The sequence below is a fragment of the Sorex fumeus genome, unplaced genomic scaffold (assembly GCF_029834395.1).
Source record: "Sorex fumeus unplaced genomic scaffold, SorFum_2.1 ptg000020l, whole genome shotgun sequence".
NCBI lineage: Eukaryota > Metazoa > Chordata > Mammalia > Eulipotyphla > Soricidae > Sorex > Sorex fumeus.
The window spans coordinates 5,862,580-5,874,629 of record NW_026606077.1 but is presented as its reverse complement, the minus strand read 5'-3'; the positions used below and the strand labels follow the sequence as shown (position 1 = coordinate 5,874,629).

The window sequence follows — 12,050 nt, the reverse complement described above, 5'->3', positions numbered from 1 at the left end:
TATCTGATGGTCCTTCTTGCAAACTATAGGTCATAACTGATGTATGACTCTTCCTTGATTTACCTTTGTTGTTGTTGTTGTGGGAGGGGGCACACCCAGCAGTGCTCAGGGCTTACTCCTGGCTTTGTACTCGGGTCATTCCTGGCCAGGCTTGGGGGGCCACATGGGGTACCAGGAATTGAACCTGGGTTGACCACATGCAAGGCAAGAGTACAGTACCCGCTGTACTATGGCTCCAGCCTCAGTTTCCCCTTCTGATTCTAGTCTTTGTCTTTAACTTTCAGTTTGGTTTCTAGAAAAATCTTTTATAATCCAACTGTTAAAGTGTGTGGGTTTTGTATCTCTCTGTTTTTTTTTGTTTGTTTTTTGTTTTTTTGTGTTGTTGTTGTTGTTTTACTTTTTGGGTCACACCCGGCAATACACAGGGGTTTTTCCTGGCTCTGCACTCAGGTGCTCAGGGGAGCATATGGGATGCTGGGAATCGAACCCAGGTCGGACGCGTGCAAGGCAAACGCCCTACCCGCTGTGCTATTGCTCCAGCCCTGGTTTTGTATCTCTCTGGTGGATATAGTTGTGTTGATTGAATGCTTTGGTTCTTTCCTGTTCAAGTATGGGGCTGAAGGTGTTTAATAACCTCCAATGATCACAGCAAGTCCTGTCTCTAAAACTCATCCTCACAGTGCTTGTGTGAAGTGACTGTCAGAATGATGGCCACGGGCATAGGATGAGCCATTCCAGAGAGAGGCGTTCCTGGTTCTTTCCCTTCATTGATCCATTGATGAATTAGTAGGGACGTGCTGTATGCCCGCTCTCAGAACAGGTGCTGCATGACTTAGAGATGGCAGACTGGAAAACTTGGGGTGCTGGAATGGTCCACTTTCCCTGGAGAGGCTGCTGTAGTCTAAAAGCTAGAGAACTAGTTCAGGGATTAAGGCACTTGCCTTGCAGGTGGTTGACCCCCGTTCAGTTGCTGGCACCTCATACTTAATCACTTAAAATAATCACTTAACTTCCCGTTAGTCGTCGATTTGCTCGAGCGGGCGCCAGTAACGTCTCCATTTGTCCCTGTCGCGTGCTAGTGTAGCCCAATGGCATCTGTTCGCTCCGGGAACATGAAGGGCCTCAAACCGATCGTTCATGATCTTGACGAAGAACTCTGACCATCTGGAAGGTGGGCGGCCACGCGGTCTTTTGACATTCCGTGGAATCCAGTCGGTAACAGCTCTAGTCCAGCGGTCGTCTTTAAATCTCATTACGTGACCAGCCCATCTGATTTTCGACACCTTGACAAATGAGACAGCATCCCTGATCCTTGATCGTCGATGGATGTCAGAACTCCGGATTCTTTCTCTCATTTGAGTGAAACGTGATATTCCAAGCATAGCTCTTTCTATTCTTCTTTGGGAGACCTGAATGGCGTTCTCATCTTGTTTGCACCTCATACAGTTCCCCAAAGCTTTTCAGGGGTGATCCCTGAGCACAGAGTCAGGAGTAAGCTCTGAGCACTGTTGGGCATGTCCCTATAAGAAAACACACAAAACATCTTTTTAAAATCATAGTTTGGGAGGCAAAGCCAACTCTCAGGGGGAGAGTTTGGGGTGTGTTTGACCTGAATAAGCTACTTCATCTCTCTGTGAGTTGGGGAAATGGATTAATAGAAAATTAAAGTCATTGCATGCAGCCCTTAGCACAAGCATCTAGATCCACAGCATCTGTCAGCCGTCCTTGTTACCGTCTGCTATAATCTTGGGGCTGGAGAGATAGTTCAGGGGGTGAACTTGCCTTTCATGTAGTCACCCCAAGTTCAATCTGTGGCATCCCATATGCAGGAGTGATTCCTGAGCGCAGCCGGGTGTGGCCCCAAAACCAAAAAATTAAAATAAATATTGTCACAATGGAGACGTTACTGGGCCCACTCGAGCAAATCAGTGAACAATGGGAGGACAGTGATAGTGACTAGCTTTTGCTATAAGCTAGTTTTGGTCCCAGCAGAAGAGCGCTCTCTCTCTCTCTCTCTCTCTCTCTCTCTCTCTCTCTCTCTCTCTCTCCCCCTCCCTCCCTCCTGTCCTCCCTCTCCCTCCCAGCCCAGCACTATCAGGCAGCAGGAGCTCAGTGTGTAGAAGTGACCAGAAACAGATCTGTGCCCCCTTTGAAATGCTGAAATGCAAACATGTCCCCCCACACCTGCCCATTTCAGTGTAGCCCCTTTGACTCCCTAATGCAGTTAAGGAGCTGAACGTCCACCTTCTGCTCCCCTGGACCTTCTGCTTCTCAAAGAAGTCATCAACCCCCTTGCAAGGGAGCCTTTCCCTAGAGTCACCGCAAAGAAAGGCTGCACCTCAGGTGGCCTTCCCTGGGGAATGAGCTGCGGCCAGCAGCTGAGTCTGTGTCCACAACCCTTTCCTCGCCGGAGCCCGGTCCAGGAGGGACACACACACTCAGCCAGGGGCACACGTCAGAGCTCTCTGATGCAGGCCTCGGGCCTTGAGGACTAGGTCCTCTCTGATTCTCTTTGTAAAAATGGTTGTGGGGGCAGCTACCTCCTAATGGGACTTGTGGGCCCCCCAGGCCAATACCCAATACCCCCCAATGCCTTGGGGGGCCCATATAGTACTGGAGGTGGACCGAAGACCTCATGCCTGCCAGCCATCGGCTGGATACCCTTTGAGACACTTCCTCTGTCCCGTCTTTTTCTTACCACACACACGGGCACAGCTCAGAGGCTGCTCCTGGCAAGGTGCTCCTGGGCCAGTATGGACTGTGCTTGAAGAACCACGTGGTGCCAGGGATTGAACCCGGGGCTCCCACATGCAAAGCAAGTCTATAGCCTCCGAGCCATCTCCCTGGCCCATTTTTGGTTATCCTTAGCAATCCCTGTCAGCCCGCCTGTACACGGAGAGAGCAGAGAGCACGTAACACGTCCCAGTCATCCTTTCGAGGGATGGAAATGCATGGGACTTTTGCCTTTCAACGCTTTGGACTCTTAAGCACATCATTTTGAGATAATGCTTTTCTAAGGAGAAAATGCATTTAAAGTGGAGCCACTTTTCAGAGCAGATCGCTTGTGTGTCAGCAACAAATGATAAAATAAAATAAAATAAACCACTCATATTTAAAAGGCCCAAAGTTTGCTTTTCTCCCTCCAGACACACAGATCAGCAGGGATTGCTTCTCAACCATCCTGACTCAGTCCCACCCCGAACCCCCACTGCTGAGGGGACCCCTGTGGCCGGTAAATCTGCTGGAGGGAAAGAGGGTGACTGCATGTGCTGGTCTGGATGTCCCCCTTGATATTCCTCCTTCAGCTGACTGATAGCTGGGCCAATTCCTGCGGTCCCCCGGAGGGGAGAGAGGCGTACTTGAGCTCAGACAGACAGTGTCCTCTCTGCAGTACTCGGTCGAGTCTCCTCCAGCCCTTCTCAGACGTCTGGGCACAGACCAGAGGCCAGGGGGAGGTGGAGGCCGTGACCCCTCCGCAGGCCTTGAGTGCTCCCGTCTATAGGGCTCTAGGGCTCTGCCAGTTCCCAGCTGGCACCCGTCTCTGGGCACTGCGTTCACCTGCCCTACCTGGGGCTCTCTCCAGAATCTCACAGGTGGATCTACCTTCCACCTCCTCCACCAATGCTTCTCGCCTGCAGCTTTCAGCTGGACGGTGGCATGGCCACCTCCTAGGGGCCTTCAGCTCACCAGTAGTGTTGGCAATGCGTTGGCACGTGTGGGTGCACTCGTGCCTGACTCCTAGGCCACCTGCGGCCTGTTCTGAGAAACAGTTCTAGCACAAACAGGGGCCAGGAGTGGGCACAGAGAGGAAGATACAGGCAGAAGAATAGAGCATCTCTCTCGGGCATCCCACTTCAGCAGCAACATCTCATTTTAGGCCACGTTGTGCAGATGTGAGGGTTGTGCAGATGGTTTCCGTGGTAGCTATACCACCCAGTCTGTTTTCTCGGAGTCTGGAGTCCTTAAGTAGAGTGGCTTAAAGGGTGGGCTCTTGTAGCTGGCTGGCTGGGGTCAGCGCAGGTGCTGCCATGCCTGACATCCTGACCGGGGCAATGGAAGCCAGTCCAGACCCACTGTCACAGGTGATGAAGGGGAAGCAGTGTTAAAGCGAGGTGAGAGAGAGCGCTGGGGTTTGCACAGCTTAGCTTATTCCTTTCTTGGGGGAGGGGTATTGGGTCACACCTAGAGACCCTCAGGGATTACTCTTAGCTCTGCACTCAGGAATTACTCCTGGCAGTGCGTGGGGATGGGCCATAAGGGATTCCCGGCAATGAGCCCGGGTCCGCCACATGCCAGGCATCTTAACTGCTGTGCTGTCTTTCGGGCCTCTGGAAGGTTTTTCTTCCTGGATTTGAGCAAATGAACATTGCCATGTAGTATTTCTTTAAAAAAAATTAAAAACTAAACTAGGGAGAAAATTCAGATGTTTCACTTTACCCACGATATGACTATCTCTGTTTGCTGGGGATCATAGATCAAAAGGAGTGTTGTTAAAATCTTCATGGTAGGGACGGGAATGATAGTTCAAAATGTAGGACACTTGCCTTGCATATGGCTTGCCCAGCGTCCATCCCCAGCATCCATATGGTCCCCTGAGCACCGCCAAGAATGACCCCTGAGTGCAGAGCCAGGAGTAATCCTCAGCATTATTGGCCCCCAAACCAATCATCGTCATCACCATCATCATCATCATCACCACCATCACCATCACCACCATCACCATCATCACCATCACCATCACCACATCACCATCACCATCACCACCATCACCATCATCACCATCACCATCATCACCATCACCACCATCACCATCACCACCATCACCATCATCACCATCACCACCATCACCATCATCACCATCACCACCATCACCATCACCATCACCACCATCACCACCATCACCATCATCACCATCACCATCATCACCATCATCACCACCACCATCATCATCATCACCATCATCACCATCATCACCATCATCATCATCACCACCGTCATCATCATCACCACTGTCATCATCATCACCATCATCACCATCACCATCATCATCATCACCATCATCACCACCACCACCATCATCATCATCACCACCGTCATCATCGTCATCGCCATCACCACCACCACCACCACCATAATCATCATCACCATCATCATCATCATCACCACCGTCATCATCATCACCACCGTCATCATCATCATCACCATCATCACCATCACCACCATCATCGTCATCACCACCGTCATCATCATCATCGCCATCATCACCATCACCACCACCATAATCATCATCACCATCATCACCATCACCACCATCACCATCATCACCATCACCACCATCACCACCGTCACCATCATCACCATCACCACCATCATCATCGTCATCACCACCGTCATCATCGTCATCGCCATCACCACCACCACCACCACCATAATCATCATCACCATCATCTGCGTGGCAGATTTTCACGAAGTTCCTTCCCTCCTGCTGGAGATTTTCTCCTGTGGTTCCTTGACCTTTTTTCCTGAAATGGCTTCCCAGTAATGGTGCGGGAGACGTGGTGAGGGGCCTGGAGAAAACAGCGCTCCCACCTCTGTGCTGGACCGACATCAGTCACCTGGGAAAGGTCTGGTGCGGGCCAGTGCTGCTGAGGCCAGCTGAGCGTCGCCAAGGCGTGGAGGCTCCCGTCCCACCCACCCCATGAGCTGCACCCGAGCCCCACTTATTCCTCATGGAGTGGAAGGTGATCTCCACCACAGATTCAGGCTGGCGCGAGGAGTTGCTCTTTGGGGGACAGGAAAGTTAGTCCTCACCTGGCATGGACATTCCAGGCCCATCACCTTCCCTCACAGAAAGGAATTTCAGGAGGAAGTGAAATGGTGAAATAAATAGTTATGTTGAAAAGAAGTTTACCTGGGGAGTGGGAGAGGTAGATGAGAGAGACAGAGACAGAGAGACAGAGAGATGCCCAAAAGAGAACATGGAAGAAACCAAGAACCATCTAGGGAAGAACTGCAGGTTCAAAGATCCTGAGGTTGCATCTTACCTAGGAGTGTTTGAAGAAACATTTTCTGGCCAAGGCCTACTTGGAAGTATTGGGCGTCCACTGACTCCCTCCTTCCACCTGCTTTCCTGCTGTCCGGATCGGGCAAGAACCTGACTGCCTTGGGTCTGTGGGTGTGAGCGCTGGTCCTGCAGACAGAGCCATGGTCGCAGGATGTCTCTGCAGATGAGAAGTGAGTCACAGGACAGGCCCTGCTCTGTCCCTTGCAGGAAGGGAAGGGAAGCTCCACGTCCTGATGCCTGTGCTATATAGAACTCGGCCAGCATTATTTTGCTACTTGTCTTTTCACTTTAGCGGTCTCTAGGCACCTTGGGGGCTGCCGGCCTTGGGTAACGGGGTGGCGTCTGCAGCCCTGGGGACTGGCTGCAGGGCTGGGGGTGCTGTCTGAGGCCCCTGTTCTCCTACCACCCTCCGGCTGCACCCCCACTTTCGATCCTGTCCCCTGGGTGTGCTCACCTTTCCCCCACCTTTCTATTCAATAAAGAACCAAGCACACACACACACACACACACACACACACACACACACACACACACTGTTCACTGGGCTCTTTCTTCTTGGGGATGACAGAGCACCCCCAGGAAGTCCTGGAGACTTCTTGGGGGAGAAGTTCATGGCTCTGCCAGGTCAGGCCTCACTCATGGGGGTCCTTCCTGCTTCGCTCCCAGCGCCCTGGCCCCCCGTCCCCCCGTGGTGAACCTCACCCTTTACTCTCCTGGGAGACGAGCCCAGCCACAGCCCCGGGGGAGAGGGCCAGTGACAGGGGGTGTCCTTCTGCAGACTGCCGGTTAAGGGGAGTCCTGGGGCTGTATCCTGAGCTTACCAGCAAGCCTGTGGCCTCTCATCGTTGTGCAGGGAGAGCCGCCCGCTGGAAGGGCGGAATGGCTAATGCGGGTTCTCCTCTGCACAGTTGGGGAACTGGCCCCCAAGGTGGCCTTCCGCTGCCGCTGCCGTCTTGGCCCAGGTCCGGGCTCTTGCACCCCCCTCACCCTTCCTCGCCTTCCTCCCCACCCGGCAGAGCTCCGCCTGGAAGGGAACCTCCTGCATCGCCTCCCCAATGAGGTCAGCACCCTGCAGCACCTCAGGGCCATCGACCTGTCCCGGAACCAGTTCCAGGACTTCCCCGAACAGCTCACCACGCTGCCCGCGCTGGAGACCATCAACCTGGAGGAGAACGAGATCGTGGGTGAGTGAGAGTGACAGCCTGGTCTGGGGGATTGCCCGCACCCCCGCCTCTTCCCACGCTCTCCCATGGGCACCTCGAGGGATTCCCAGGCTGCGGACACCACAGGGGCGCAGGCTGGGGAAGGTCACATGGGGTCCCACCTTCTCCTGGGCAGATAGGAGCCCTGGGCTTGCCCACTGGGAGTCAGCTGGGGCTTCCCTCAGTTTTCCTTTTTGCATCTACCTCTCACCCTTCACCTCTGACCCTTTACCTCTGACCTCTTCACACCTCCCTGAGAGCTCCCCACCTCTTCCTGCCACCACCCTGAGCTCATTTGAATCATGTAGCAAGAGGGGCTGAAGCAGTCGCACAGCGGGGAGGGCGTTTGCCTTGCACGCGGCCGACCCGGGTTCGATTCCCAGCATCCCATAAGGTCCCTCAAGCACCGCCAGGGCTAATTCCCGAGTGCATGAATCATGTATCAAGAGAAGGCCCCTTCAGATGGCATTTCTCTGCCTTACGTGAACAGGCGCCAGCCCCGAGGGTCTCCCCTGAATCAACAGCAGACCCCCTCGAGCTGGTGACCAGGTGGGGCAGCTGCCCATGCCCACCTGCAGGGTCTGAGTCCCAGAGCCCCCTCCCTCGGAAGAGCATGTCGAGTCCCCTGTTCGTGCCACCCCCCAGCTGTCCCCAGGAGGCTCTCATGAATGTCTGAGTCTCCCGGGCCCGGCCGTGTTGTCCCTGACGTCCATCCTCACGGTGGCCTCTTCTCTGCTTCTCGGAGCCGTGTGCATTAGGAAAAGCCGGAGCTCTGGGGCGGTCTGGGCGCAGGACTGGGAGCAGGATGGGCCTCCCTGGTGTCGTGCGGGAGGCCTGTGGTGCTGGCCGGTTGTGGGGAGCTGAGGTTCGGGGTTCACTCATCACTAAGGGGTAAACTGAGGCTCTGGCTGCGAGAGAGCAGCTGGTTGCTGCTTTTGCCTGCCGAAGGGCCAGGGCAAGAAAGTGGGATCCCTCAGCCCAGAACAGGGGTCCCGGGGAAGGACTGGGTCCAGACTTGTCCTCCCAAAATCAGGCCCCCTGGGCACGGTGTCGCTGGCCGCTCAGCCCCGCAGTGCCTCTGAGCAGAAGAAGCTGCCACAAGCGCCCACCCTGCTGGCCTCTCCTTCCAGGGCCTCCCGCATTGCCGTTGACCCTTCACTCCCGCCGTCCTGACCAGGCCCGCCTAGCCGGCCCCTCCCTTGGCTGTCTCCGTGGGCTGCCCCCAGTGTCCCTGCTGGCCAGGCCCACCTCGCTGGCCCCTGCCTTCTCTGTCTCTGTTGGCTGTCCCCAGTGTCCCTGCTGCTGACCCAAGTGCTTACACCTGCCTGGGCTGGGGAGCCTCAGGCCAGTGAGGACTGGCCCGATCCCACTTGCCTGTCACCCCTCTGCCAACCTCAGCTTCTTCGTATCTTTCCAGTGGAGCCCTCGTGCGGGAGGCGGTGGCTCTTGGGTGGCACTTCAGTGCTGGCCGCACAACCCCAGGCAGACCCTCAGCGTGGCCCTTGGCTCGCTCTGTCCTGGCCTCTCCCAGCCGCTCTGCAGAGCCTGCACGCGATTCTGCATGGGGACCTGTCTCGCAGGCGCCCCAGCATGGGGTGAAGGCCACGGGGCGCTTGTGTCCCTTAGACAGAGGGGAAACTGAGGCTGCAGAGATTGGTCCCTGGCCCTCACGGCCAAGTGCCGGCTGCACACCTGACCAGGGGAGTCAGTCATGGGCTGTTTCCCCCTCCTCCTGCCCCTCTATTGCGCAACCTGGGCCAGGCCTGGGGGCTGTGGAGAATCTGGGGTCTCCCTCAGCCCCCCATACCTTCCTGCTTTTCTCCAAGCGCACAGCCTCATCCAAGCCCAGAGCCCACTGGAATTATAGTGGTTCTCTTGCATCCCTCCAGATGGAGCGAAGCTGTGGCCCCTTGCTGGGTTCTTGCCAGCCCTCGGAGCCCGGGCAGGGGAGGGCCCGTGGTCCTAGTGAGGCGCGGGGTGCATGGACTGTCCACTCAGTCCCGCTACTGGCCCCGGCTGCCCTCCCGTTGGACGTGACTGGGATAAGGGCGGCAGGGATCCTGCAGGCCTGCGTGGGGCCTCTTGTCTCTTGCAGCTCTCCGGGGTGTTGGAGTTTTTCCCCGTGTGTCGTGTTCTTGAACGAGATCGAACCACAAGAGCTGTCTTTTATTTATTTATTTTTATTGAATCACCATGAGATACAATTACAACAGTTACAAAGCTTTCATGTTTGAGCTTCAGTCATGCAGTGATCAAACACCCATCCCTCCACCAGTGTCCCCAGTGTACCCCACCTTTCTAACCCTCCCCCTGCCTCCATGGCAGTTTCCCTCATACTCTCTCTATGCATTAGGGTTTGCAGTGCAGATACTCAGAGGCTGTCCCGTTTGGTCTTTAGTCTACTTTCAGCACAGATCACGCAGGAGCTGTCTTACAGCTTGAGAAGGTTCACGGGGCCGACTGCAGGCTTTGCATGCAGAAGGCCCAAGTCATCCCTGGCACCTCATAGTCCCCTGAGCCTGCTGGGAGCCAGCCCTGAACTCAGAGCTGAGCATAGCCCCTGAGCATCGCTGGGCTTGGGCCACCCCCCCATCAGCCCCCCGAGCAAAGCTTTAGTTCGGTGTAGAGAGCCCAGCCCAGCCCAGCCCCGGCCCGTCACGCGGGTCTCAGGAAGCGCCTACCCCAGGCGGCCTTGGGCTGACCACCAGGGAGACGCCAAGGCCGCCCGCTGCATCCTTGAGTCCTGCGAGGAGCTTGATGCTTGGCTTCCCTCTTTCGGAGGAGGAGGAGGAGTGGAGGAGGGAGAGTTCCCCAGGCATGTAGGTAGAGAGAGCAGGGCTGAACTTCCGCTCTCTCTCTGTCTCTGTCTTTCTCTGTCTCTCTGTCTCTCTCTCTCTGTCTCTCTCTCTGTCTCTCTCTCTCTCTCTCTCTCTCTCTCGCAGGATCTGCAATGTTTGCGGAGTAGGGGCAGAGGGAGACCCCCACACACTGGCCCAGCCCTTCTAGTTTCTGTCGCTGAGGCTCCCTGGTGGCCTCGTGCCCGTGTCTGTCCCTGATCAGGGCAGCACCCGGTGGGCCCACTCTGCGCTGTCGCAGATCTCTGGTCCGTGCCTGCTGTGTGGTCTGGCTTCTCCCTGTCCCGCCAGCATGGGGCTTGGGCTCCGGGCACTGCAGAGCTCTGGGGGACTCTGGGCCCCACAGGCTCTCAGGAACGGCTGAGACCTAACAGGGCAGATGGTCCGGTGCTGCGGCTCTGGCCGCCGGTCAGTGCGGCCACAGCGTGGGGCCCGTGCGCCTGCCTCACACAGCATCCCTGGTTCCGTTTCGATACTGCGTCGTGGTGTAGAAATACGTCTCTGGGGAGGGTGCTGAGAAAAGCTGGGGGTCCCTTTGCAGCCTAGACACACACACACCATTGTGGGGTGCAGGAGGATGCAGAGTGGCACCCAGAGTGGCATGCGGGTGGCGATGAGAGCGGGTGCGAGCGTCAGACAGACCCTCCCTCCAGCTGTTTTAGTCTCAGCAGCAGCAGCAGTAGAATCGTGGGCTTCGAGGCTTTTCAGTTTGCTGGCATGGGTGCCCTCATCTGTCAGCGCGAGTCGGCAAAGAAGTTTCCCGGGGCCCCGGAGGGGAGATGACTGGGAGACGGGCTCCTGGCTGCTCTGGCTGGAGGCGAACTGGGGAGCCTGCGGGAGGAGAGTGCTCCTCTGATGGGCGCAGTGCTCCGGGCTCTTGGGTGTCACTCAGTCCTGGCCATCTTGTAGTCCCCATCATTCCCTTTACGCCTGGAGTCTTGGTGGTGTTTTTTTCCTTCTTCCTCCCTTCCTCCTTCCTTCCTCGTCCTTCCTCCTTCCTTCCTCTTCCTTCCTCCTTTCTCCTTCCTTCCTTCCTTCCTTCCTTCCTTCTTTCCTTCCTTCCTTCCTTCCCTCCCTCCTTCCTTCTCTCTTCCCTCTTCCCTTCCTTCTCTTTTTTTTTTTTTTTTTTTGCTTTTTGGGTCACACCTGGCGATGCACAGGGGTTACTCCTGGCTCTGCACTCAGGAGTTACTCCTGGCGGTGCTTGGGGGACCATATGGGATGCTGGGAATCGAACCCGGGTCGGCCGCGTGCAAGGCAAACGCCCTACCCGCTGTGCTATCTCGCCAGCCCCCTTCTCTTTCTTAGCAGTATCAGAAATTGAACTTAGGACTTTGCACCCACAAGGCGAGTCCTCTTCCACTGAGCTATGTCCCTGGCCATTCTCAGAGTTTCGTTGCGAGGAAAGCCTGAGGTCTAAAGCCACAACTCTGCCATTAACAGGAGCCCATGCCCCCCCCCCCCGCCCCCTTCCCCTGCTACCCCACCCCTGTAGCCTCCTCTCTTCCTGTGAGTGTGTTGGGGGTGGGGGGAACAGCTCCACCCTTGGTGGCTGGAGTCTGGCTTCTCTGTGCTGCTTCTCGGGGAGACACTCAGCTTACCCCAAAGGAATTCTGGCCCGGATGCCCTTATGCAGTACCGGAGGGCCGAGATGCCCTGCGGCTGCCCGCTGTAGCTGTGGACACATCCCAGCCCCCCTCTGCCAGCCCAGCAGGCGCATCGTTAGAGCAGGGACTGGGAGCAGCAGCCCGGCTGGCCTGGGAGAAAACAAACAGATTTGACAGCAATTAGTGCAAATTAGACACAGCCCCTGGCGAGGGCCCACATGAAGCTCCTGTGGCAGCCCCTGCCCGCGTGTCCTGTGGTGAGTGGCGAGCCGGGCGCTGGGCAGAAGCCTGCACCACGCTGGGTGAAGCCAGCACTTTCTCT

The 12,050-nt window shown here is 56.2% G+C and overlaps 1 protein-coding gene across 1 annotated transcript in view; it reads left to right on the top strand.

Moving 5' to 3' along the window:
• Positions 1-12,050, top strand: part of LRRC20 (leucine rich repeat containing 20) — a 73,124-nt gene that overhangs the window by 51,918 nt on the left and 9,156 nt on the right. The window contains exon 3 of the mRNA XM_056113512.1: positions 7,081-7,248. Within this exon, the coding sequence (XP_055969487.1) occupies positions 7,081-7,248 (168 nt within the window). The remainder of the gene's footprint in view (positions 1-7,080; positions 7,249-12,050) is intronic.